This window comes from Brachyhypopomus gauderio, unplaced genomic scaffold, assembly GCF_052324685.1.
Source record: "Brachyhypopomus gauderio isolate BG-103 unplaced genomic scaffold, BGAUD_0.2 sc82, whole genome shotgun sequence".
Classification (NCBI taxonomy): Eukaryota; Metazoa; Chordata; class Actinopteri; order Gymnotiformes; family Hypopomidae; genus Brachyhypopomus; species Brachyhypopomus gauderio.
The window spans coordinates 843,266-871,254 of record NW_027506903.1 but is presented as its reverse complement, the minus strand read 5'-3'; the positions used below and the strand labels follow the sequence as shown (position 1 = coordinate 871,254).

Sequence of the window (27,989 nt, the reverse complement as noted above, 5' to 3'; positions counted from 1 at the left end):
TCGTCAGCTTCGTCCGAGGTCAACAGCAAAGGCGAAGGAGCGGTAAAGGGAAACCGAGCAGGATAAGGTGTGAAAACAAGACCACGAGGTAGGTGGGCGAGTCGGACCGCAAAATCCCATGTTCACGGTCCACTACAAGTAAATTCAGAAACAGTTCCCGTACCAATAATCCCTCCGCGCAGAGGAGTCCACTGTGCGCACTCACAAAAGTTAACGTCGCTGCAAGAACACATGCATACGCAAATATAAGTACAACACAACATCAGATATGACTGCCTTCACAAAAATATATTTTCAGTGAGTCACCATGTTACTGGTTGAGTTTAGCAACATCTCAGTAAAATCCTAAGTGTTACCGTATATATTACAAGTTTATGGTGCTAAGGCAGGTATGGTTTTTCACTAATTGTGGTTTATGTGCCATTGCTTTAGCAAATGTCCCGAGTCTCCCCACGTATTGGTATAATTGTATCATTTGTATAATTGTACAATTGTGCTTGTATTTGGGTTGATCTGGGCTGGGGTTTTGCTTCTTGAGTGTCAGGATTCACTAAGTGCAAATAGTTTTCATTTTAGTATGTAGTTTTTTAGTTTTGTAAAGCAAAAAACAGTAGAGGCACTGTGTTTTTACCGTTTATGTGAGAGATACTATACTGTACTGTATACTATGAATGCATGCTACATACTTGGGCCCCAAAACAATATACCATATGCAGTATGCGAACGAAATAACATTAAATGAGAGATATCCGGATGATGTACAACTGATGACATATTCCAGTAGGAGACTAGAGGCAACTTGGTGGTGTACCACATCACGTCATGCAGAAACGTGACAGAAAATGTTTTTTTTTCATACACTCACATGTCCTCGTTGTACGGTTTGCATTAATCGCATACTGGATATTATACCTCATACTACTGCAGGGGGCAGTATACAGTATACACTACACACTGAGTGCTGTTTGCAGTGTATAGTATGTAGCAGGCTATTTTGAACACATCCTCAGTGAATAACGTGAGAGAGGTGCATGTTGGGAAGGGAGAGAGGGGCTCCTTAAGGAAGTGATGAAGTTCTCAGACAAGACCTAAACAAACAGAGACACAGACACTGTCAAAACTGGAGACGCTGTTTTCAACTGTACAAATATTCTATAGAAAGCATATTTGGATTGGTGCTGTTGCATGTTCAAATTCTGTATATATTTGTATTGCATACAAAAAAAACAGTTTACATATGAAAATAACATACAAGTGATTCGTTTGTGCAGACAGAGAATATTGTGCGATTTATAACGACTGATATGAAATGATGACATGACTTTGTCGGAGTGCTTTCCAAACTTTTCCGTTTTTATTTCCTGCCTTACAAGACATTCTCGAGTCAGCGACACAGCTTTATTAGTTTTCAGTGGCATAAAGCGCCCTCTTGTGGCCACAATATATCAACGCTACTACTTAAATGTAACAGTCTCTACAAATGGCTTACATTGGCTTTAGATTCTATTAAATAACTTCCAGTATAGTGCGCAACGTTTATGAGCAACAGAATGCAGCTTGATCCGGGAAAACGGACCACAGATTGCACAGGTTGAATATATTAATCCCAGACGAGGAGTTCTGAAGAACCTTCCACGGTTAGTAACGGACATGGTTATGATTGTTAACTCGCTGTACCCTCTGAGTCAAAATCAACCTTTCAGTCACTTCAGTCACTCTTGTCAAATCCTGTTCATTTTAGCAATAAAAAGGAATGTTCGAACACTTTCTTTGGTCAGTGTGGTAACCCACAGTCGTCTGTCCCCTGTAAATCCCATGGGACTTCATTGCATAATGTTGGGGATGGGGGTTGGGGGTCAGAGGTCGGGGAGTTGGGCAGGACTGTGGTCTAACCTTTCCAAACTATACGCAGCTTGCTCTTCTGTAGTAGCAGTACCTTAACAAGAACATAAATCCATGTCTCAGGTCACGAGAACACGGGAAAGGGCAACTCGATGGTGGACACAGTGCAGTAAAACTTGAGTGCAGAGAGAGAGAGAGAGAGAGAGAGAGAGAGAGAGAGAGAAGGATAATGAAATGTGTTTGGAGTGTCTTCTTCCAGTAGGCTGCCCTTGCCCTGTCATTCAAAGTAGCTTCATTTTGTGGTCTCCCTGCAACGAGACAGACGGTTTAACAACTCCAAGCTCAGCACTTCTGAAAGCTTTTTAGAACAAAGTCATATGGAGGACATGAGCTTTGTGTCCATGCCAAAAAAACTCTACTTAACAATTACACACACGCAATACATGCTTAACGAACGCAGCACACAGACACCCCACCTCCACACATCAACACGGGCCACTTATTTGTTAGTGTTGCACTGATAATTAGCCATTATCAACAAATTTCTCCTATAAAAGCAGCATTAATGTTTCCTGGGTATTGACTGCTTTCTCTTGAGACTTGACGCAGGATTTGAGAAATGGTCCCCCCCCCCACCACACACACACACACACACACACACACACACACACACACACACACACACACACACACAAAACCCCCTTGGCCTTATTATCACAGCTACAAATATATAATCAAATGAAACAAACAGCTATCTGCCGGATGGCCGGATACCAGCAGTGCACTTGCTCGGCGCTGTAATTTCGGAGTGTGATTAATGCACAGCACTGCGGTCTGAAGGACAGCGGGATCCTGAATAAGTGTCCTGCCAAATCGGCCGAGGGCGGGACCTGCCCGTGCGGGACACGCACCGCGGGACAGCCGCACATTTGCTAAATGGACTCCGCTTTTGAAAAACATGTCACAGAGGACCGCGAGGCAGAAAAGTGTCCCGGAGCCCTGCGGGTTTGAGATGCACGAGTTGAGATGAACGAGTGTGAGGTGGTGTGGGGGGGGGGGGGGGGGGGGGGGGGGGGTGACTGTGGGAAACGTCAACGACTAATCCCTAAACTAGCTTTCATTGTCACGGTGATCATTTGAGACACCTAAAAAGGATTAATCTGATCATTTGTCTATGTGCTTTTCAACTCTCGAAATCGAGTTTTGATCTAGATGCATACATAGCTGACTTTCTAGATATCACCAAATCCAGGGATATAAGTTGCTTTGAGGCCATACGTGCATAAATATGACATTTGCATATATATTGTATATGTAAGTTGACTAGATTTGAGTAAAGCACTGACATCCCGGTCTAAACTTGCGTATTAAACATCGGCCTTTACACTAGCGCCGTTACCATAGTAACCAGCCATGCCAGGAAGAAGTAGACCTTAAAACCACCTGGCCACCTGAGGAGACTGTCATAATGGATGTGAAAGACTATTCTTAAGTCTGTGGCTCTTGGAGACAGAAAACGGAACAGTTCTTTCTGTCAAATGCACTGCTCCTGGTGGTATATGTCCATGTGTATTGAAGGTGTCAGGGAAAGATCACTTATGTAAGATCTTTTTTCCCCTTTCTTCAAATGACTATTAGGAATAATCACATATCTTTGATTAACATCTGTGCAACACTGGGTCTGCCTTTGTGTAAAATTTTGTTATTTGTAGCTAATCCACATAAATGATCCGATCAGAAGACTTTGAGTAACTACTGTAGATCGGTTGTGTCAGGTCTGCGCATAAGCAAAAATCTTGCAGGTAGGCAGACGTCTCTGCTCTGGGTGGGAGTTCACCACTGCAGGTCAACAGATGTTCAGCAGGAAGGTTGAATCGTAAAAATAGACGAAGCTGATCCAGGATCAGCTGTCTGAGACACTTGACGCATACAGACCCTGGCAGCAGCGGCCTCTCACAGATCTGGGGTTGTTCCAGTCCACACGGTTACCCAATTCGGGGGAAGAGCCGCCAGAATTCCTCCAGTTGGTCTCACAGTGCAGCTGCACGGGGTCACTGATGGCGGACACGGAGACCCACGTGGTGAGCCCGCTGAGCACCTGCACGTCTCGCGTCAACGCTCGTATTAACTGGCCACTTCTCATCTCGTCTCATCCGCAGCACGTCTCAGGGTGCAGTAAAAGTAAAAAATGCACACGGTGTGCTAAAGTAGAAAGCTATTTCTTTTGGTACTCTTTTCATACACTTTATTTAATCATGGTTCGAAATGAAAGAAAGGTGAAAGTTAAAAGGGCTTCAATCTGCCTGGATTTTAATGCTAGCAGCTAGTGCTAATTGATCTGGACGTCAGAAGACTCTTTATCATTATTTTAGTTTTGGTCAGTGAGGACTGAGTATAATGGTTAACTAAACCGTCTGGCGGTGTTCAGCAGTTTCTTTCTTGTCACAAGTGAAAAATCTCTCACAGTAAGACTGTTTACACATTCTGTTAACACCGGATTATAAAACGTGCTAACTCAATAAAACGCAATCAGGCTAACACCATATGCTCAGACATTTGTAACAGTCTAGACCTTATAGTCTGTGTGGGCTAGCTCACACACAAACACACACACACACACACACACACACACGTATTGCTCTGCCGTCAGACTGGGAAGTTAGATTACATTTTAACGAATACCAACAGCAAATAACTAAACCTTCTCATGGGTCACGACCGTGATGGTGGACGGTCTGGCTGAGGACGCCCGGACAGTGAATGTTCTCTGTCAACAAGTCACTTATTTAAGTATGCACTTGTTTAAGGCCACACCAAATGTTTGGAACACACCCTCAGACTGCTTCTAGTTTGCACCCTGCTTCCTGCTTTGGGTGTTTTGCTGTGTTGTGTCCCCTCCTGTCTGTGGGCGGCATCTCAGGGTGCGTCTGAAAAACGCCCGTGTTTACGGAAACGTTGCGAATATTGTACAGTCTCGGCCCATTCATTCTGTCACCAATCCGAGTGCTGTCTAATCAAAACCAGACGGTAGGTCTGGCTCAAGTGTGGAAGGGGGGTGGGGGGGGGTAGTCTGTCATTGCACATACCCTCCACTAGAGGACGACGAGCAGCTTCTGCCAAACCTCAACCACTGTTTTCAAAACATGGCTGGAAAAAAATCCGCCGTAGTTGTACACACAGACTGTTTTTTGCAGTTTGAAGACTGAAAATTATGCAAATTTGGGTTTTCCCAACCAAAGCAAGGCGCACCAAATCCATTCGAACTGTAGAGCTATTATGGGACCCATCTCTCTACACAACACCAATGTCAACGTGTTTATCATCGAGCCACTCATATTAGACAAGCTGTCATCATTTAAACCGATGCCAAGAATTTGCTGCAGTGTCTCTCCACGCTTACAGACCTAATCGCTCTCATTAATCCCTCCATTCTAAGACCTGAGAGAAAATAACACGTTATCTTTAGCAGTGTTACAGAACCGCTCTTGATTGCCTCCTGAATTTCATACTGATTATCTGCATGACGAAGCATCGTCCTCTAGACTCCTCCACGAGCCAGCGTTCCCCACGCTTCCCTAACCGGTGCTGAGTAACGGCCCACAATGCCGCAGCAACCGGGGCCTGCGCTCCCTCCCCGTCCCACACGGGAAACCAGTGGCGTGAGCGGTAACCCGAGAGGCCCAGCGTGGACCTCCGGCAGCGGGGCCCTACCCCGGCAGATGGAACGCATCGCATGTGACTCACGACGGGAACAGGGCCACGTCTGCACCTCCCCCGAGTGGCAGGAGGTTTGGAGTTTTGGGAAAATGATTCAAGCGCCTGCCCCTCGCTTCACTCTGTCGCACAGCACAAGACCGAGGGCGTCTCAGCGAGGAGGCTGTTTGCTGCATAGGCGTTCTCTTGCATAACGGGGCCATTTAAGCATTCTCACAGATCAGCTTGACACATCGTATGTGCATGACAGAAAATGTCTGGGATGTTCAGGTGCATATGCAGACGCATATGCACACACATATGTGCAGACACGTACACAGACAGGTAGAAGTGCTCACAAACTCACACGAATATGCACATACGCAGACTCACACTCACACAAATATAAATATATGCAAACTCACACTCACATATATGCACATATGCAAACTCACACTCACATATATGCACATATGCAAACTCACACTCACACAAATATGAATATATGCAAACTCACGAATATGCACAAATGCAAACTCACACTCGTTCGAATATAAATATATGCAAACTCACGAATATGCACAAATGCAAACTCACACTCGTACGAATATGCATTATTGATGAACCATCATCTTTTGAGGAGTCTTATTGTCCACTCACCCTGAGTTACCTAACCATGTAGAAACTTGGAGGTGGGGATCCTTTTCACGTTGTTTCTGTTGTGTTGTTTGTTTTGTGTGTGTGTGTGTGTGTGTGTGTGTGTGTGTTGTGTTCTCTGCAGTCAGTTGTCCGAGACTCCCGTCTCACCCCCTTTAAACCACAGTAGAAGGAAACTGTTTCTTCTTTCGAGGGTAACGGGGCATCTTCAGGATATCTGGGGAACAGTTCGGTTCCTGAAGGGGCGTTTTGACCTGCCCGTTCTGTGGGTATTGCAGGGGTCTCTGGGTCTTAGCCGAGCCCACTAGAGGAAAAAGTTGCTCAGGAGTCTTTGAGAGGGCTACACGATCCACTCCAGTCCTTCTGTGCCAAACCTCTTTGACCTTGGCTCTGGGGGGTCTGGCTAGCAGGCAGTCCCCGTTGGCCAGGATCTTAGCGCGTTGTACGTCGGCTGTAAGCATGTGATTCACCCGTTTTCTTTCCGCGAACTCGACGACAGCGTCCGGGCCGTGGACGGGGACGCACGAGCTGACAAAGCTCGGCGACGGGGAAGAGGTAGTCCGTAATCCGCCCTGCCGTACGCCGCCTTGCTGTAGACATTCCGTTTCTCCTTCGGAATCATGGATGAGTGCCACTACTCCAAAACAGTTGCCGTACAGCCCCGGGTCCTGGTCCTCCGACTCCCCCAGGTCAATGTTGGAGGTCAAGAGGTCAATCTTCTCAACCACCTGCATACATAGATACAGTAGTTATGCTTAACCAGAGATTATTTAAGGCAGCGTGCTGTGCTCGATCCGGGAATGTAAGTAGATTGTTTCTAAACCATAGTAGCTTAGGAATAACGATCCCATTGTCAGTTAAGTTATATGTGTTATGTCAGGACAATTTAATAAGTGCAATATCACTTTGTGTAACCTCAAAGTCATAGGAGAATGCAGGTTAAAATCATCCAAGCAAATCAAAAAATCCTGAAAATCAAGACCTTTTTCCCGAAATGTTCTTAAATGCCACTGCTTTGCATATTCTTAATATTCGTCATTAGGCAAAGGTCGAGCCCAGCCATTTATAACCAAATAGGTCTCAATCATTTTTTTAAATTCCCTAAACTTACCCTCAGCCTTTTAACTGGTATCTGTAACGCAGATTTTTGATGGAAGTTCTTCATGGTGTATCTACTGGAAATTATTTAGGGTATTATGAGTCTAAATAAGATCCTAAATAATTAATTTACCATTTCTTGTAGTCCATTATTACTAATGTAGATATGCAGAAAGCACAATGTCTTTAGATATTGATTTTGTGAGTCCATTCTTTTCTAATGGACAATGACCCTGTTAAAAGCACAATCCACCGTTCTCCTGAAGTCACAATAACTTTGTTTTTATCTTCGCTGTGATCTCCTTTGTGCGTCTGACATCACAGACATCACAGAACCGTGTGGATCCTGTTCACCGCAAAGTAGCCGATGGTCCACTCTGCCACTAAAGCAACACTGTCCTATTAATGAGCATCTTGAGCTCAGAGGCTACGTGTAAGCAGACGTTGAGGAGCTCGGAGCCCATCTGGGACTGTGCTTCCTCCTCCTGTTATTTATTTAGGCTGCGTTCATGTTCTACAGAGGCCAGTAGTAGCTTAGCTCTCTGGAGCTGTCCGACTGGATTCATTATCAAGATGTTTGCAGAGAAGACACTTGAAATATCTCCTCTGGTTGGCGATGGACACTCTTCTCCTCATGACCTGATTTTTCCTCTTTTGACACTTCTTAAGACCCCTCATCTTCTGAATCGCTGACAAACCGATTGATCGAATGTTTCCCTTAACAGAAATATTAAATACACGTGTAAACAAAGTGAAAGCAGGCTGTGCTAAAGGAAACTTTATGATCTCATCTGATAAAGGCCTATTTCAGTTTTACATACTGTTTACAACCAAGAAAGGAGTCAAAGGCTACAGACAGTGAGCACTGACACTCACGATGCCTGTTGTTGTGAACCTAATGGACCACGACCACGAGTCGCTCGTTGTAAGTTGATTGTTTAAGTTCGCAGTTGCTCTCCTCACCTCTTTCATCTCCAGCTGGACCTGTTTGAGACCACCGAGCACGTCTTCCAGCTCCGTGACCACTTGTTTGATCTGCTCACGCACAGACCCCTGGATCTTCTTCTGGATCCTGGGGTTCTCCGCCCCCCCCGCCCCCACCGCACAGCCCCGTGTGGGATCTCCTCCTTGGGTGGCGGCCGCCGCTAACCTGGTCCTGGGTGTCCTCCCACTTCTGTACTGGCTCTGGGGAACCTCGGTGGGAAAGAATGCCAGGGGTCCGTTGTAGTGCGTCCTCGTGGGACTGGTGGGACTGGCCGGTCTACTGGTTTCCGCACTGTCGCATTCGCTCCCATCGTTCTGACTCTCAAACGTGACGTGTCTCCTTTCGTAGTGTCCGTTAAATCCGCGCGGACCTAGATTGTCCCACTCGGGCCCCTGTAGGTGTGTGCCGGCGTAATAATCCCAGTAATGCTCCATGGCCACATAGCGAGCCTCTCTGTAGTATCGTCGACCTCTGACCTTAGCCGGCAAGAGCTGTGGCACGTGGCCACCGTTGAAGGGGTGCGGCTGCTCGATGGGGTACCACGGCCTCACACACTCGCACTCTCTGGGTCTCTCCCACACACACGTGCACGGGGACAGCCCGGGGCCCGGGGGCCAGTCCCACGGAGACACGCCCACCTCTCTCCACGAGTACCACGGAGCACCGCAACTCTCGGACGCAGGCCGGCGGCTCGGGCCCAGGTAGACCTGCCTTCTCCGGGGCACGTGGCGGTCACGGTCACCCATCCGGTCCTCGGCCATCCCGAGCTCCAGAGGGAAAGGGAGAGGCAAGGGCCCCCTCCATGGGAGCGGGCCCGGCCCGGGCTCCGGCACTGGGCACGGCGCCATGGCGTGCCCCGGGGACAGCGCTGACCCCTGGAGCAGGCAGAGGTGGCAGTGGTCCTCCGCTGGACGGAAGGCCCGCTGTCCTCTCACCGCCATCCCAGAATGCACAGCAGCAGGAGTCCCGAAGCGACTCTGGCGGAGGACTTACAAAACAACTGGTTTCCTCCCCTCTCTCTCCCCACCCAAGCCATTCACTGTTTTTCTCATCTGCGCAGTTCTCTCACACACTCCTCGGCCTTCTCCCTCACACACACACACACTCCTCGGCCCTCTCTCTCTCTCTTCCTTTCTCTCTCTCCACCTCTGTTCCCCTCCTCACATACTGTTTCTCTGTCCTTTCAGTTTCTGTCTTCTACTCTGTAACTCTCTCTCTCTCTCTCTCTCTCTCTCTCTCTCTCTCTCTCTCTCTCTCTCTTGCTCTTTCTCCCCCTCAAGCCTCACCTCCCCCTTCCTTCCTCCAGTTTCTTTTTCTAACCTCCCCTTGTTTTCCCTCTCTCTCTCTTTTTTTCTCTGCTTCTCTCCTCACACTTCCCGTACACAGCTAGCTTGTTGCCCTCTCTCCAGAGGTGGGCCTCTCTCTTACCCCCCCCCACCCCACCCCCCCCACCTTATTCCCTCACTCGGGTTCAGTCTTTCCTCTATCTATCCCTCACTCTCTCACCTTTCCCTCCTTCCCTCTCTCTACGTCTCTTCCCCCTCTCCGACCGTATACGCAGTCCCGCTCTCAGAGGCTACTCACCCTCTCCCAAAACTCTAGCCCATCCTCCTCTTTCCGTCTGTCTGAGTTCCTCTCTCTCTTTCTCCCTTTCTTTCTCTCCTTCTCTCTCTTCCTCTCCCTCACACTCACTCTCAGAAAGTCGGAGTCTCAGCTCGTAAAGCCTCTCTGACACGCTGCCTCTCCATATGAGTCCCAATCGCTCCCTCAGATCTCCCACACGCCCGTGCTCTTTCTGTTTCACTCCCTCTCTCTCTCTCCCTCTCCCTCTCCCTCTCTCTCTCCCTCTCTCTCTCCCTCTCCTTCTCTCTCTCTAGTACGCCTGCCACTCGCCAATTAAACACAGCCAGGATTCCACACTGCCTGAAACAGGGAGGGGAAAGAAAGGGAGGGGGAGAGAGAGAGAGGGAGAGAGAGAGAGAGGGAGAGAGAGAGAGAGAGAGAGGGAGAGAGAGAGAGGGAGAGAGAGAGTAGGAGGAGGAGGAGGGGTTTCAGACACCGCCAAAGCAGACAGGATCTAACATGAGCAGGAGACAGGGAGATAGAGAGGGAGGGAGAGAGGGAGGGAGGGAGGGAGGGAGGGAGGGAGAGAGGGAGGGAGGAACAGCCCCAGTGGAAGGGGGATTTTCAAAATAACTCTTGCCTCCTTCAGCTCTCTTCTGAGTGAGTGTATTTGGACGACTTCAAAGCAGGCGCAGCTGAAAGTCTTTACTGCGAGACGCGGAGTTTGTCCCTGCACTTATCTGATTCGTGTCAGACGAGAGACGCGAAGCCCCCACGGTGCGCACATGCTGCACTGCCTGTCAGGGTTAAACACTCACCACAAAACACTCAGCACAAAGCGCATTCACAAAGCCTTTTTGGACAGATTTACCCACACCTAAAGTTTACTATCGGAACGCCTGGTGTCTGTGTCTTGTGCGGGTCCCCGAATAGGAGCACTGTAGTTTTTTTTTTCCGGAGCTTTCCGCATATGCGTGGCAGTTGTTCTCTGGAAAGATGGTTAGGGGAAGATATACAAATACCTCAGATTGACAGATACATTTGTGAGAAAGAGCTTAAAGTATAAGTTATGGCTGTCATGGATGTACAACAGGAGTCATACTATAAGGATGAATCATAGGATACACTTCATTTTAAGGCGGTTATAATCTCTCTCTCTCTCTTTCTCTCTCTCTTCTCTATCTTCTTTTAACGTCCAGCACACATGTACAAGTTGATATAAGCAGGCGATATATTCTCTGTAGGAAAGAACATGACACGTACGCTACTACGGACCCGGACTCGGGGGGGGTTGGGATTAAACTCAGGGGGTTGAGATTAAATAGAGGCTTCCTACATTCTTACAAAGCAGCCCTAAGCACCACACACCAAAATACACACACACCTGTGGGGTGGGGTGGAGTGACGGCGGCTGTTGGCAGCACCTGTCAAAAAATGACAGAATGACTGTGTGTGTGTGTGTGTGTGTGTGTGTGTGTGTGTGTGTGTGTGTGTGTGTGTGTGTGTGTGTGTGTGTGTGTGTGTGTGTGTGTGTATAAGTGTCGGTGGATTGGTTTTTCATAGTGCTGTCAATTCCAGGTGCCGCGATTAAAAGTCCTCACCAGGATTTTGCTCAAGCTTGCTAGACTTTCTAATTAGCAATCCAGGTAAAATTAGTGGAATCAACACAATCCAGGAAGCCTGAGCAAAATCCTGGTGAGGACTTTTAATCGCGGCACCTGGAATTGACAGCACTAGTTTTTCAACTTTAAATCAAATTAGTTTCCCCTAAGGGCCTTTTCTACATCATGACGGAGCTTCGCTCTGACACAATTGTCCACTCCTTGTTTTGTCTTCCTCGTGCTTCATCATGGAGTTATATTAAGAAACCATCTCTAATACTGCTCAAAATGGACCGGGGGATAATTAGGAGAAACTGAATAGCTCTGGTTCTGTTTCAGTCTCCATCTCCCCTTGTGCCACTGCAATGCCAGGGCATTAAACCACATGCGTTTTTTTTCAGGGGTATTTATTCTTTCTTCTTCTTCTCCTCCTCCTCCTCCTCTCTGTTCACATGCTCAGAATTAGCTCAGGCTCCGTCTCCACTGGCCATTACAAGTCTGTAGCGAGGGTCCCATTTTTATACAATTAGGTTCCTATGGAAACCATCCAGTCGGAGAGCAAGACGAGAGGTTAGCGATAGCGTGCGGCTCTGGACCCCTGCAGGAAGATGTGTGTGTGTGTGTGTGTGTGTGTGTGTGTGTGTGTGTGTGTGTGTGTGTGTGTGTGTGTGTGTGTGTGTGTGTGTGTGTGTGTGGGAGAGAGAGAAGGGCAGAGACCACTGAGCAGGCCTGTCCTCAAAGACGGGGGGGACCTGAAAATAACTTTTCGGAAAGACAAGCACTGGATCTTGGTGTAGTATCCGCCCAGACCATCCAAGAAAGGCTGATCTGTGTGTTGCTTGTATCTTTAGAAGCCGAAACCCACGCAGGTAAAGCCCTCTGTCCAATAAACGAATGAATAAATAAATAGGACACCTGGCTTAGGGTTACACCACAATAAAATGAACTGTGTGCTGGCAGTAAAGTGTGACACTTTGGGAAGAGCAGCACAAGTGCACGGGCAGATGTCGCAAGTTTTCGGTTTCATGCGTTTGACGCGTTAAGGAGCCGCGGCTGATCTAGAAGCGCGCGCGTGTAGATATATAGACCGAGGGATGACGAGGATGACAACGGCAGTTGCCGTGGTAATAACTGAAAGAGCACCGTGGCGCACGGAGCTGTTTTGTGCGCCCGCCGAGGAGGCCGTTGCCATGGTCAACAGCGGACGTGGGAAAAAAAGGGAAGATATCCGTTTGTTGCCGTTTTTGGCTCAGTCTGAAACCTCGAAGAAATAAAGACATAGAGAGCGAGAAAGACAGACAGCTACAGAGAGAGAGAGAGAGACAGGTGGAAGGAGAGAAAGTCAGACTGTGTCTGAATGAGTAAGCACGTGGATATTGTTAAACGTGGAGACATTTTACTGCAAGTGCAGATTTCATCATCTTCTTTTGGAAATATCTTAAGTGATTTTGCTCTCAGAAATTTAAGCTCTCTTCATTATATTCAAACATATTCAGACGGAAATAGCTCATTTCTAATCATGGAGACACACTGGTAACAAACACATGTACACTGGTGCGTTCAATATTCTAGGTAATAAAGCCAGTAAGATCATTGTTGCTGAACAGACACTTCTGCTACAGACACAATAGGGCAACAGTTCTTTCTAGTATTTCATAACCATTTGGGGAGTGATCAGACCCAAAACTGGGAATCTCGTTACCAGTAGGAATGGGACCCATTCTCGTTGGGGAATTAACTTTCCCAGTTGTCTACAGAGTTACAACCACGTCTAGGTTTTGGCCACAATGTCAATGATAAACATAATGCCTGATTTTGAAACCACGTTAAGTTCTTTGTTTTTTGAGTCAATAGGACAAGACAGGCCTTTTACAATATGTCGTCCTTAAGAGGTTTCAGAGGTTTACCAGAACAGCTGAGATTGCTTTGTTATGAATGATAAACGCCGGCTTGCAACACAGAGCTCAACCGAGAGACGCAGCACGTGAGCAATGCAAAGGTCAGACAGGACTTTCTGCTTCCAGATGAGTGATTCGGGACCGGCCAGAAATCAATGTGCTCCACTCCAAAGTGCAGTTCTTCAGAAACCAGACATCCTCTCGGAATTGCATCACAGAATAAACAGCAGTTGTGCTGATACCAAAATGCTTACAACACAAGAGAGGCCCGGAGCAACACTGGAGCATATTCGCACCAAACTCTGTTGAGCCTCGTGTGCGAGAGCGGTCTCGGCCTAGAGGTCACGTGCTGAGGGCCAGAAGAAGTTGCTCCAAACAAGTACGATAAGCATCGAACCGGGTGGTCGCTTGTAGGCAAGAGAAACACCTTAAAAGCATCTTAGAAGTGTCTCTGAACCTGCATAAATATAGAGAGGAAAACCTTTGGCTCGTCTCCGTGGGGACGTCATGGCATTCCCAATCTCTGCCTGCATTTACGCGCTTTACATTTACGCTGTTCACAGAATTTATAATATAATCCCAGATCAAAATTAGGAAAATTGAGGAAATTTCAACATTTTCAAAAATAAACACCTGATGGATTTTTGTGCATCATCAGTCACTTTCTGGGCTTCTTTACTTGATATGTTTCTAAATTTGTGGCCGAGGAAACACTACACTTACACAGTAGATGTATTTCTGGGAGTGATTTAGTACAGCCGTCTCCTCCATTGTTCGTGCATTTGGTCCCGAGTATCGAGCGACCCCAAGCCGTAATTGAAGCACTCGGAGTGCTCGATCTTTGACCTCCCCCGGAACAGTGGGCCGTGTGGCGGAGTGTCGTCTGTGAAGAGACTTGGTGAAGCTCTCTTGAGTCTGAAGCTGTGTGGCGGAAGCGGAGAGCAGTGCGAGAGCAACATTTTCAAGCAGGAAGGGATTTATAACCAGAATTACGTAATTCTGAATTTGATCGTCAGATCGTCATCGGTTTATTAAGCCTGCGTTTAGCATCATGTAGACTCCGGGAATGTATCGCACACTCCTGTTCAGCTGGAATTTGAACCGGTCTGTGGTAAAGACTCAAAGAGAAGCTCGGTCATTCAGGGTGAAGTGACTCTTCCTCTAATAATAAGCTCTATGAGAATTGCTAGTCTCGGTGCAGCTGAACACAAACGATTGTTGTCCCGGAGCACAGAGAGCGCTTAAACTGGCCACGTCAAACCGGCCACGTCTTAAAGTTTCTCTGACAGGTCAGACACTGTCCTCTGCTCAGACGGGCTTGTTTCTGCACACTCATAAGCAGCACGGGTGGTGGGAGCTACTCACACATTCTCACCCACACTGATCTAGCTGTCTGCTGCACGGTGCACTCATTCGGACCAGGACACACAACTTTGGTTCATTTGGCACAGGACTCTGTTTTAACTGCTGACTTGTTGTGCGTATGCCATTTTGCAGGACAACGCATCGGGTTTCATTAGCGTGCTGCCCTTTTGAAAGAGGCTTTGTGTTATTATCGTTAGACTGTTTATTTGACCTTCTATTGTGTGTGGCAGGGTCACATCACGGATCAAAATAACTGCGAGGGCAAAGTGCAGAATAGGTGCTATTTGTGGTAGTCGTGCAGGTGGCCATGTGCACTCGTGGAGGTCAAACGGAGTGACTTGAATAGCTGCTGAAGGCGCTATTAGGGAATACGGCGAAGGACTGAAACTCCGTGCGGCGCACGTGAGCAATCTGGCAACCCGCACGCGCCGTTTTCCCCAGTACGGGCACGTTGCCACGGCAACCGTGGAAGCGCCGCGCCACAGCCACGATCGCACCTGATCCGGTCCGCTCCACAGCGCCGACCTACAGATAAACCCTGAGTCATGGCCGGCGGACGCGTTTGGGTTTTTAATTAACCCTGAGGACTCGTTCGGGGTAACAATAGAGCCGTGTTGAGGTCAGCAGGGCGGATATGTCTGAAGCACCGGCGAGCGGGTCGTGGCGCAAACACGCGAGAACTCGTGAAAGGCAAATTAAAGATGACAAGGCGACTGCTCATTAGCGCTCGTTAGCGGAAAATCAGGCAGGGGTGGATTTGTGGTTTGATTAAATACCGGGATGGGGGGGATCTTCTCACTTAAAAGCCAGCACTTTGTGAAATGGAAGTATTTCGGGGCAGGTGGACCAACACCTGTGGTGTGGCTCCCTCTACAGGCCGAAACTGCAATTACAAACACGTCCACATCAGAATGAGACTCAGAATCACTTGATTGACTGGTACTAGAATTTGCTTGGGTCTGATGGAAACTGCTGAGCCGAACATAGCGGTGCCATACACAATTGCACTGACATTACTGACAGCTGCAGAATAAACTCACAATGCACAGAGCAAGAACTGCACAAAGCAGTGAATAACAAAACAGGGATACAAGATACCAGAGTGAACAAGACACATTTCACATAAAATTAGTGGAATCAACACAATCCAGGAAGCCTGAGCAAAATCCTGGTGAGGACCTTTTCTTTCTGAACCTGGATTATACACCTCTGCATTTCGCAATGTACACGTTTCTGCCTGCGACAATAATTCATCAATATGAGGTGTGTTCAGGTAAAAGTGAGACTTCGGTACTGTTGGTACGCCTACAGTCCTGTGGTATAGCATTAATAATGGTGTGTTTTTCTGCTGGTTTGCAGCATGATTAGGGGAGGATTGGTGAATCAGCTGTCGTCGGGAAGGTTCTGTTCTTGTGCATGTTGGTGTTGGTTCTGAGCACTTTGAGGTGTTTTCTGAAGGGGAGTTTCCAAAATCAGTCATGTCGAAGGAATCTGCACAGAATCGCTGGTGGCTCCATTCACCGCTCTGCATGGGAGGGACTCAGCAGAGGGTGGACAGCCACGGAGACGTGGACACGCCTTGGACACAGACACGCCTTGGACACGGACACACGACACGGACACGCCTTGGACACGGACACGCCTTGGAGATGGACACACCTTGGACACGGACACACCTTGGACACGGACGCACCTTGGACACGGACACGCCTTGGACACGGACGCGCCTTGGACACGGACGCGCCTTGGACACGGACGCGCCTTGGACACGGACACGCCTTGGACGCGGACACACGTTGGACACGGACACGCCTTGGACACGGACACGCCTTGGACACGGACACGCCTTGGACACGGACACGCCTTGGACACGGACACGCGTTGGACACGGACACGCCTTGGACACGGACACGCTTTCTGAACAGTGCAATAGCACAACCAGAACCGCACAACAGCAACAGCAGAAGACGTGGTATTGCTATTAATAGTGGCTTTGTAGGTCTGTGTGAGGAGAGTTGTGTAATGCAGAGTTTATTGATATGTCCCAAGAAATACTTGTTTCCGTGTGCTGTGTTTGTGACAGAAGTGATACTGCTGTCACATTCTTGGATTTCTGTTCTTAGTTTTCTTAATGTAATAAGGTGGCCCATTGGTTTTCAGAACCATCTGTCTGAGTGCCACTATCTATTTGGCTTATTGAGATCTTGCAACTCTGTGTCACACCCTCAGACTTTGGAAATGGGGGGGTTTGATTACGGAGCACAGATTGCAGAGTGTGTAGGAAACTAGCTCCGCCCCCCTGGGTCGTGGCACCGGTCCAGCTGTCCCCAGAGTGGTATGCGGCCAACATGCTCACAAGGTTTCTGTGGTACTTGGTTTGTGTGTATACATTACTGCAGCTGTTAACGACACACATTGTGCACTCAAAGCTGTAATGGCCTAAAGTGACTTGGGCATCGTGAGATGTTGTCATACCTGCAGACTAAACAGCAGTGTGAAGTGGAGCTTCTGCTGGGGACAAGTATTGGCTTTTTCTTGGAAAACCCCCAAATCCTGGCTTGGAAAACATATTTTTTGTATTAATATCTTATGGTTATTAACAGTGACCTACTTTGTCAAACTACATTACACGTGTCCTTTACCCAACTGTATTCATACATCATTTAAAAACAGTTCCACGTGATAAAGATCCATGTTCTATGCTTCAGATTTCAGGTGTCTTCATTTTGAGTTATGTTCAGTAAACAGCCTTTTTCATTTTAATGCATTTGGGGATTTTAAAAAGCTCTATGTCTAAGAATGCACTAGGTAATGATACACTAGGTAATGATACTGACTCCTGTAGTTTAGTAGTAGTCTGACTCAATGGTGTCTTGAATTCTGGCCTATCTGTACTATTACCTAGGATGTATTCTGTGATCAGAAGCAAAGCACTTTGTAAGTCGCTCTGGATAAGAGCGTCTGCTAAATGCCGTAAATGTAAATGTAAATGTAAATGTAAAAATGCTGTTGTGGTCCAGTTATAAACATTTGACACTGTGTTCATTAAGAAGACCTTTACGTGCCTTTCTGGTTGAACTCACACTAACACTAAATGTCAATGAACAGATATATACCTTGGTTAAATAGAATACGTTTTGCCTGTTAGGGCCAACTAAAATTTAAAGTATGTGTAGACCATTAACAAGGCATGATAGCTTCTGTCATAACACAACTAATACTGATGTGCAGAATATTTAGTTGAAAATAATTAGATTGTATGTGCTGGTGTGTGTGCAAAAGTTTAGGCATTTTCGATTTCCTGGGAGAAATGAACCATATACGAGAGATACATTCAAGCTGCAGTGACTGCGTGCTCTGAGCTGAGCATGAAGCTGTTTTGTGGTAATGTTAGGTTTCACTTTCATCTCTGTGAAGCGGTTAGCCTCAAAATACAGTTCAGTTTCCAACGAGCTCGGTTTTACTAGAAACTAATCCGTCGTTATTTGTACTTTAGTGCACTTTAAATTGCATGTTTTATAAACAGCAGGACTAAAGGACACCTCCGGGCTAGTCGCGATAGGCCTTTGATGCTATACCCCTTACGGCCACTAGATGTCCTCGTATTTTACGCCGCCCTCTCCGAAAAAATATGGCACCGAGTAGATGGCAACAGAATACTGGATTTTACTACCACCTACAATCCGACATCTTCTCTTAAACACACACACACACACAAGCTATTAACCCAAAGGCCGAACAGAGCAGTAAAGGTGACTTCTTAAAGTCATTAGTGTGCATGTATTAAATGAACTGAACAGCTTTAGCAATTGAGCAAAATGCAATACCACTTTATTACACAGTATTCGATTAAAAACTCGAAGGAAATACACGGACATGTGACAAATTCAAGGAAACATTGGGAACAAGTAAATCCAACACAAATCGCCAAAACAATTAACAATAGCAAAAGATAAGACATTCTGTGAATAGCTGGCTCTATATAAAATAGATAAGGTCATTGGTTAATAAGTGCTTGTAGACGTGTAAGGCTTTTAAACGTAGAGTGCATGCATGACATCTCTGTTCGCACTCAATGAGCTTGTCTCGTTATGCAAAAAAAATTAGTGCTTTAGTCGTTTTTTTCTCTGTCCCAAATGGGATGAGAATACGAGAGCAAATATAATAGTGTAATTTGTAGAGTCTTAAAGAGACCACATTAGTCAGTTTGCTACAAAACAATGTAAACATATTTAAAACAGTTTTTTCTTCTTTTTTTTTTAAACATAAGCACCAAAATAAACGTCCCCTCTTTTGGCATGTGTCCAGGAAGTCTGACCATTCTGTTGAACAAACCGATGGGAATAGCGTTAAAAAAAATCAGTCTAGGACATCAAATAAAGGTGCAGAATGGAACACTGGATGGAGTACGCCCCGAACCCCTCCGTTAATACGCCTGGACCTGGTTCGGGAGCAGTTGGCAGCCGTTATTCACGTGGTTCATGACTCTCTGTTTCAGCTGCGCCACTTGCTCCCGCAGGACACTGGCCGTCGACGCCAGTTCGGTGTTTTGCGTCTTTAGGCTTTTGACCTTGTCCTCCAGTCGCGATATCCTCTCCAGTTTCCTCTTTCGGCACTTGGAGGCGGCTATTCGGTTCCTCAGCTTCTTCCGCTCCGCCTTAATGCGCTCCTGCATGTCCATGTCGATGGGCGAGAGCGGCGGGCTGTCGCCGAAGCTCTGCATGTCGGGCACGGTCTGCGGCTCGTCCTTCAGGCCCTGGAGACGCGTCTGCGCCTGTTGCGCGCCGATCGGATGCGAGGGCGGCGGCGGGAAAGGGATCGTGTCCGTGGAGTAATTCACCGTGGTGCCCAGGGGGCTACTTCCGTACGTGCTCAAGTTCGTATAGACCGGCAGATCCGACGGTAACGCGAGCGCGGCGCTGCTGGTGAGCCTGCCCAGGCTCGGGGGCGGTACGCACGGTCCGCCGTTCAGCTGGTTCTGCTTGTGAAGATCCTCCAGCGCTTTTACGAAGCCCTCGGCGAATTCTTGCTCGTCGCTCACGGACTTCGGGTAGACGAACTGGGAGGTCGGGGTCGTGGTCACCATACCATTGGACTGAATGATGAGCCTCTCCAGCTCTGGTGAAGCCAGCTTGAGTAATCCCAGGTCTGGTGAATTGAGTATGCCTTCGGCGTCTCTCAGGTCTGGCTTCAGGTTGGAGCTGCTCTGGTCGTCTAGGTTCAGACTCATTTCTTTCTTCATCATGCTGTCGTGAGAAAAAACAACAGGGATATGGTTCAACTCCTCTTCTAGGTAGAGGCTTGTTTCCATCCTACACCCTCAAAAGGGGCGAGATGATCTTGTCCAAATGGCTGTTCATTTGGGTGTTCTTCTCACGCTCAGTAGAAAGTTGTTCACCGTCACTCCACTTAAAGAAAAAGTGCGCTTTCGCTTTCGTCTGCTTTTCCTGGAAATCCTTTATCTTTCGATGAGAGTCTGATAAAAAACCTTTTATCAGATTTCGGTTCGTTGTGTTGAAGGAACTATTCTCGCAGTCGTCTCAACGCATCTTCCCGGGCTCGAGAAATTCTATCTATGGGCGTAAATAAGCACTTGCAAGTTTTCTATCCCTAAAAATTCCATTATGTCATTTTGGCGCGCTCGGATTGGCCAAAAATGACGTTTTCTTCCGGTTTCATTTGAATATGGGGCCGTGCTTAACCTCCATCGCCATGGAGAAATTCGGTAAACTGCAAACAGTGTGGTGCATTGTGGGTTGATGTCATGGACGTAGAGAGCGTGAGGGTGGAGAAAGGGAGCGCGACCACAGTGTTGGCAGGATCTTCCCTTGTTTCGGCCTGAGGAGGGCTTTGAACGTTTGGATCTTCACTTTCTACGCCATTTTCATATATCTGGAGCTAGTGCGTTTTTACACGCCCCCATTTAAAGACACAAAGTTGCCTTTCTGATAAGTGGAAGCGATACATTTAAGACCGTTTTAATTAAAGTTGATGCGTATTATGAAAGTTCGTGGTGCAGTTATGACTCAGTAAACGTGTTTGTGGCTTTCTTATACAGTATAAGAATACAGTTTCTTGTAACAATAGATCCTTATCAGTCTAGTGTATGCCAAATATTAATTTATGAATCTATAGATAGATAGATTATCTATCTATCTATCTATCTATCTATCTATCTATCTATCTATCTATCTATCTATCTATCTATCTATCTATCTATCTATCTATCTATCTATCTATCTATCTTATGTCAAGGTTTATATAGAAAAAGAGAGACGGATAGGTTATCTATCTATCTATCTATCTATCTATCTATCTATCTATATATATATATATATATATATATATATATATCTATCTATCTATCTATCTATCTAGCAGTCTCTCTGTTTCTATATAAACCTTGACATGAGATAATTTATCAGTGTATATATTAACCTATAAATAAGACTTACAAAATTTGGTTATAATGGTAGGTCAATTCAGGTGTTTTTGCATAATGTATGCAGCATACATAATGGAATAATAAACAGGAACACATGTAGTCCACATATAACCCTGAAAACACCCATACTGTTTTATTGGTTTATTAGTTTTGCAATCCAGAAGTCTTTTGTGATATATGTACATTAATATATTCAAAACACCTAGAGATCTTTATCTAGGAGGAAAGAGTGGTGTTTGGAGATGTTAATGAATCATGCTGGCGGTCGCAGGTTGCCTCCATGGCTTCTATAAATAACTAAGCAGGCAAAGAAATATGGAGGGGGAAAAGTCCCTGATATGGTGGTGGGAAGTAGTGACGTCTGTGGACCATCTGCATCAGAGAACAGCACCAGCATCACCAGTTTCTATGGCAACTCTGACATGGGCTCTGACGCAGAATCAGGTGAATGGGGGGGGGGGGGGATAAGTGGAGAAGACCAGAGGACGTAGGCAACTATGGCGGATGGGGAGGAAGCGTAGGCAGCAGAGACGTGTCTTTTCCCCTGGTGGGTTTTTTTTTCTCACACTCAGGAACTATCTGCGGTGTTTGAGTGTTTGTATAAAATTGCCGCAGTTCCCTGCTTTGCTTTGCTCAGTTACACGCAGCGGAGTGGGCGCTGGGCGGATGTTGGCTCTGATGCCTGGTGGAAGAGCTGTGGGCCAACACCTCCGTGGTCCTCTTCTGCTCTGCAGAGGGCCGTCTTTGTTCATGCCGCCTGCCCCCGTTCAAACGTGCCTCGTCAGACTCTTTTGAGAGGTTTTTGGTCACCTGGTTCACATGAAGCTTGGTGGAGTTAAACTGTTAAAGCCTACAGGCCCCTTTCTCTGGCCTCCCTGGGTCTTCGCTGCGTGGCTGTCGTCCGTGACTCACGCACATGTGTGGGGCCCAGTGCCAAGAGGATCAGAGATTATTCTAATATATGAGCATTGCAGAAAGCCTTCCTCTACAGCACGAGCATTTAGAGCACCCCAGAAACTCGGTCCAGGAAACGCAAGTTCAAACTAGATCTCCGCTCAGAGCGGCCTAATGCATGTTGCGGGACTGTGTGTGATTTTTACGACCTGCTTCTGCCACTCAGATCAGGTCAGCGCATATTTTTCAAATTTGTGGTTGGAGAGGATTCAGCTACAGAGAGAGGGGATGTTTACAGCCAAGCACAAACACTACATTCACCAGTCTGTTTCTAATTTACAAAGAAACTTATTAATGTTTACCCCTTTTTAATTGATGCATTTTTCATCCTCTTAAAATACTAGCAGATTTTAAACTGTTGTTTAAAATCGACATGAACTGGTTTGACTAGCCTCTGAAATATGCCACGCTACCATCTTCGTAAAGATTAACCACAGTAGCCTACTTATAATTATCTGATTTAACCTTCTATAGAAGGTCGCATTGACCTGGCTCAGAAAAATGTGAATATCCATTAACACGCGTTGTAAGTATACAAAAATAGTAATACACTATTAGAAAGGGACGCAATGTAAAACGTCTGAAGGACACAGGCCGTGTGAATTTTGTCGTGCGCGTTCGCCTGCCGCCCCGGTCCTCGACAACCACGCGACCAGCAGGTGTCGCTGTTGCGCTTGGTAACGCTTGTACTCCGCGCTGCCGCGAGGGAAGAAGAGCACAGGAAGAGTTGACGGGAATTGTATTTACAATCAGGGATCGGGCGGTCGTTTCGCGCACAACTTGTCCGATGAAACATTACCTTATTTCACAAATTTCACTCGAGCGGCCGTCGCGTTAGGTTCAGGGTGATGGATCAAAGGAAGACGGTTGTTGTGACGGGTAAACATTTTTGTTTTTTATTTGCGGCGTATTGGTAAACTTGTTGGTTGGCCGCTTATTGTGAAAACAAAGAGTGACTTGGTCGAGTTGTAGTTGTGCGGCTCTCGTTTGACAGCTGTCGCCACTGGCTCCATTAGTGGTGGTTAAAAACATTAACAAACTTGTGAAATCCACTCAAAGATTTTTATTGTTGTTGTTGTTCAAGTTCAATATTTTTGCATTGCATATTAAAAAAGAAAAACATTCCAGCAAATATACTGCTGCGATTCTTATTGTAAAAACCATTAAAAAATAGGCCAGATTATTGTAAATGTCCAATGGAAATGTACATATTTGCTTTGTGATTTAAATGTATGATGTTGTTACTAAGGATTAACGTTAATAATTTGTTGTTGCCAAATGGTTAATCTACGTCCAGTTTGACTTTTACCTATATATGATTTAAAAGTTATTCATTAAGGTAAATAACACCCAGCAGTCTACACACCACAGAGGACAGTTCGGATTCCGAGCGCATTTTGTGTTTGTGGAATGAAAGACCAACAGGAAGAATGTGCAGCTCACACAGGACACCACTGATAGCTTTGTGTCTTCTGCAGGATTTGAACCTTTTGGAGAACATGCTGTTAATGCAAGCTGGATAGCTGTGCAGGTACGAAGGTTGACACAGGCACACACGGGCACACACAGGCTGTGCAGGTACAAAGGTTGACACAGGTACACACAGGCTGTGCAGGTACAAAGGTTGACACAGGTACACACAGGCTGTTCTCACCCCGTTTCTTAAGAAGCAAAGTTAAAGAGTTACTCACTTGCCCGGGAGCAAATATTTTTGGAGAAAAGCTAAATGTCCTCCTAGGGTTAATATAGCCCTGAATCTTCAAAGCTATATTAACTTCTAGGAGGACCTTTAGCTTTTTTGCTAATAAGCATGGGGGTGGGGGGGACCATGTTGAGGCTTGTGAGTGCTCTGTGTTGAGGACATGGCCAGGCAGGGAAGTATTGATCTAAGATGTCAGCTACATCATTCATTGTTTTCACACATAATGAGAGTTGTGTGGTTTGGAACCTTAAGATATCCCAAACTTATGATTTTATTGAAAAGCACAAACGATGTGTTTCTTATTCACTGTCAGCCTAACCATTGTCTGAACTGACAAGCAGATAGATGGATGGATGGATGGATGGAGGGAGGAGAGAGAGAGAGAGAGAGAGAGAGAGAGAGAGACAGACAGACAGACAGGGAGGGAGGGAGGGGGAGACAGACAGACAGACAGACAAACAAACAGACAGACAAGGAGGGAGGTAGGGAGAGAGAGACAGACAGACAGATAGACGGGGAGGGAGGGGGAGACAGACAGACAAGGAGGGAGGTAGGGAGAGAGAGACAGACAGACAGATAGACGGGGAGGGAGGGGGAGACAGACAGACAAGGAGGGAGGTAGGGAGAGACAGACAGACAGATAGACGGGGAGGGAGGGGGAGACAGACAGACAAGGAGGGAGGTAGGGAGAGACAGACAGACAGATAGACGGGGAGGGAGGGGGAGACAGACAGACAAGGAGGGAGGTAGGGAGAGACAGACAGACAGATAGACGGGGAGGGAGGGGGAGACAGACAGACAAGGAGGGAGGTAGGGAGAGACAGACAGACAGATAGACGGGGAGGGAGGAAGGGAAGGAGAGTTTTCTTATTTTCAAGTAAACCCTCTTATAAGTGTGTATGCCTGTGTGTGTGTGTGTGTGTGTGTGTGTGTGTGTGTGTGTGTGTGTGTGTGTGTGTGTGTGTGCCTGTGTGTGTGTGCACGCTCCCTCATTCCTCAGGAGCTGGAGAAATTGGGTCTGGGGCCAAATGTGGACCTCCATGTCACCGAGGTTCCTGTAGAGTACCAAGCAGTCCAAAACCTTTTGCCATCACTGTGGAAACGCTACAAACCACAGGTAAAGTTTCTGCCATTTATCGGACGTGGTCATTCAGTTCCATACAGGCTGTGTTTAAACAGTTTACGAAGCTACTGTTACATAAATATATGCTGTTTCCCTTATAAATCTACATCTCTTTCCAGGGCATCACTCAAAACTATATATACACACACACACATACACACACACACACTGCAGTGTGCATAGTTTTTTAAAAGCTAGTGAAGTACACAAAGTTCCCAGAGAAGCAGGACGTTTCAGACAGAGGTCCTTCATCGGCGTTTCACATGGAGGTCCTTCATCGGCTGTGCAAGCAAAGTGCTGATAAAGGACCTCTGTCCGAAATGTTCTGTTTCCCTGGAAGCTTTGTGTATTTAAGTTAAATGTTAAATGCAGACTACCAGATTTAATTCCACTATATACATAACAGGTGAGCCGTGTAGTAAATGCACCTCATTTTATATTTATTGTTCCTACTTCAAGACACCAAATGTAATTGGACGTTTTACTGCTCAGTTGCATCAAGAACGAAACATAAAAAAAATGTGGCTGAAGCTTTTTAGAATGAAGCAGGTTGGCTGAAAAAATCCTCAGGAGAACACGTCCATCAGTGAGACACCTGAGAGATCACGTCTGTTGAAGTCACCTGTTAGACAACAAGCTAAGAACCAAGGATGGTCCTTGTATAAGCTGCTAGGCCACAGCTGTGGATTGAAGGAGAGTACTATCATTCTATAAGAACAAAATAACAATTTCGATAATTTAGGAATTTAGGCAAATCCTCAGAAGGGTCTACACAAGATCCAAACCACTGGCCTCAATATTAGAATAGTCTAGTCACAGTTCTCTTAAAAAAATAATAAAAATCAGATGTTCATTGTCGGTTTTTAGAATCTGTGAATGGCAATAAAAAAAACTATGCTGAAGCCAATTTAATTTTTTTATTTTTTTGCTTTGCAAAGTTGGTTGTCCACGTTGGAGTTTCCGGAATGGCTACTACAGTTACCCTTGAAAAATGTGGCCATAACCATGGTTACACGCGCCTTGACAACTGTCACTTCTGCCCGGAAAGTGAGTGTTGTGTGGAGGGGGGGCCAGAGTGCATCAGTTCAGTCTTGGATATGGATGTCGTCTGCAAGAGGGTCAACTCCTCAGACCTGGGAGTCACCGTGTCTGTTTCTAAGGACGCCGGCAGGTAAACGTTCAAAACTGAAATGGTGCTAAAGTTTTATTTCAGCTACATGCGACATACACAAAAACATTCCCTTTTAAAGCCTCTCTAAGCTAAGATGGAGAGTGTTCTTGTGTCATGCATCGTTTCCTGTGGAAAGAATGTCTTAAGAGGAACAGTAAACATTACGTGAGGATGAACACTGCTCAGCGTGATGGACGGCGTTCCTCTGTTTCTCCACAGGTACTTGTGTGACTTCACCTACTACACGTCCTTGTATTTGGGCCAGGGGCGGTCCGCCTTCGTGCACGTGCCACCGCTGGGGAAGCCGTACAGCGCGGAAGAGCTGGCCCGTGCCCTCAGGGCCGTCGTCCTGGAGATGCTGGAGCAGGTGGAGCGCAGCGGGGTCACGCAGCACTGCCATCACGGCCAATGAGGGCGCGCGAGGGGAGGAGCCCACCAGCAACCCGCCCGCCCGCTCGCCCACCCGCCCCGCTGTGTTGTGTATATGCAAAGGGGCAGGACTTCGGTTATGTTCAATGATGTCACTGGTCTCGTGGTTGCGCACAGCGTGTAGGGAGCTCGGGGCCATTTTGAGACACGGGCTCGCCGAGACTTACACCTGCCGCGCCCCCGAAAAAATACGGATGGCACTTTATGGGGTATAGTCAAAAGATGCCGAGATATGGTGGCACATACAGGTGTGACTTTTCATATGATCTGAATGGTAGTGCTGTCCACCTATAGCCATGAGAGTAAGATTTCCAAGGCAGTGTGCCAATCCTCTGCACCTTTTTAATATACCCCAGGCAGACTCTGAACAGTCAAATTCCTCATTTCTTTTTGAAAGTCTCTTTATACAATGACACATTTTATATTGATTTGAGCGTTAAGGCGGGAGTTTAGGTGTTTAGTTTTTATTTTAGTTTTATTTTAGAGGAGATATTGATAAAAATTTTAAGTAGGGGCATATTTAGATTTATGTATAAAAATAATAGGCATTATCTGCTTTATAGGAAAGATTTAGATCTATAGTTTCTTTGTCTGTCAGCACTGAAATGCTTCCAACAGTCAGATGTAATTAGCTGTAGTATCTTGAAAACACTGTTTTTGAAAATGATATGTATTTGTAATACATAATCACAGTCAAAGCACATACTTTGGAAATACTGATGCCTTTTGTGTATATCAAGATCTGTAAACATAAGCAGCTAACAGGACTATTGTAATTGTCAAAAGCATTTTTCTGTGAAGGATGATACTGTGAATGGGGGACTGTGCATAGCATTTATCATGAAACCACATAAAAGTGATTTGAGTCTGGATAATGGCAGGTGATTACCGAAACCCCCCTCAAAGTGTTGTCTTGTCTTGCTCTTTTTCTTAAAGAAAATACACTGAACCAGGCGACATGACACCTGTTTGTTTGCAGCTTAATATTGGTGTTCCCTGTGGTCTGTGTAGGCATTCTGGTTACACTTTGTCTTGTGATCACTGCAGGATTAGGGTTAGGTTAGTAACATCGTGTAGATAAAAGTCTTAGTTACAGTGCATGTTTACCATTTTACTGACTAATGCTAGAGCTCTTTGTTTTGTTTTGTTTTGATGTGTTAAAGCTTGCTTGCAGTCGCCTGTGTTGCAACACGTGCAAACTGTGATGTTGACTGACGGAGCATGACCGGTCCAGGACTAGTCCAGTGTGGGATCTTTGAGGTTGTGGAATCTGTCGGTCTACGCTCCTTTAATATGCTTTTCCCCCCTGAACACACAGAAGCTGAAAGCGTTCAGTTCCAAAACAATGCCACCGTTGCTCTATTACACGAGTTTCAGGCTTGTGCGAATCTCAAGAGCGAACCTCATTTCAACGTCTGGGCAAAATTAAATAAATATATTTTAAAAAATCTCAACGTCGGAAC

At 46.3% G+C, this 27,989-nt stretch overlaps 3 protein-coding genes across 4 annotated transcripts; 1 reads left to right on the top strand and 2 right to left on the bottom strand.

The window, feature by feature from the left end:
• The first annotated feature begins 2 nt into the window (after window positions 1-2).
• pgpep1 (pyroglutamyl-peptidase I) lies at window positions 3-27,980 on the top strand. Of its 2 annotated transcripts, none has more exons than XM_076991378.1 (5): window positions 3-88; window positions 23,580-23,632; window positions 24,804-24,920; window positions 25,865-26,097; window positions 26,317-27,980. In XM_076991378.1, the coding sequence occupies exons 4-5, from the start codon at window positions 25,892-25,894 to the stop codon at window positions 26,507-26,509; spliced, it is 399 nt and encodes a 132-aa protein (XP_076847493.1). In that variant the 5' UTR covers window positions 3-88; window positions 23,580-23,632; window positions 24,804-24,920; window positions 25,865-25,891; the 3' UTR covers window positions 26,510-27,980. The 2 variants fall into 2 exon arrangements, with proteins under 2 accessions (XP_076847493.1, XP_076847492.1); XM_076991377.1 differs by lacking the exon at window positions 3-88 and adding an exon at window positions 22,785-22,980.
• On the bottom strand, window positions 1,333-10,197 carry LOC143493145 (uncharacterized). The gene is made up of 3 exons (XM_076991341.1): window positions 8,254-10,197; window positions 6,196-6,920; window positions 1,333-2,150 (listed from the first exon to the last, which is right to left on the bottom strand). Exons 1-2 carry the CDS (start codon window positions 9,214-9,216, stop codon window positions 6,348-6,350), a joined length of 1,536 nt encoding a protein of 511 aa, XP_076847456.1. The 5' UTR covers window positions 9,217-10,197; the 3' UTR covers window positions 1,333-2,150; window positions 6,196-6,347.
• jund (JunD proto-oncogene, AP-1 transcription factor subunit) lies at window positions 18,512-20,286 on the bottom strand. Its single transcript, XM_076991346.1, has one exon. It carries the CDS (start codon window positions 20,011-20,013, stop codon window positions 19,129-19,131), a length of 885 nt encoding a protein of 294 aa, XP_076847461.1. The 5' UTR covers window positions 20,014-20,286; the 3' UTR covers window positions 18,512-19,128.
• Window positions 27,981-27,989: the final 9 nt, after the last annotated feature.

Bases quoted from the DNA above. Each gene is read 5' to 3' on its own strand.
- LOC143493145 (XM_076991341.1), bottom strand. From the start codon at position 9,216: ATGGCGGTGAGAGGACAGCGGGCCTTCCGTCCAGCGGAGGACCACTGC. The intron at 6,921-8,253 runs GTGAGGAGAGCA...CTATGTATGCAG, and splicing joins TCCAGCTGGAGATGAAAGAG to GTGGTTGAGAAGATTGACCT.
- jund (XM_076991346.1), bottom strand. From the start codon at position 20,013: ATGGAAACAAGCCTCTACCTAGAAGAGGAGTTGAACCATATCCCTGTT.
- pgpep1 (XM_076991377.1), top strand. From the start codon at position 22,950: ATGGATCAAAGGAAGACGGTTGTTGTGACGG. The intron at 24,921-25,864 runs GTAAAGTTTCTG...TGCTTTGCAAAG, and splicing joins GGAAACGCTACAAACCACAG to TTGGTTGTCCACGTTGGAGT. The intron at 26,098-26,316 runs GTAAACGTTCAA...GTTTCTCCACAG, and splicing joins GTTTCTAAGGACGCCGGCAG to GTACTTGTGTGACTTCACCT.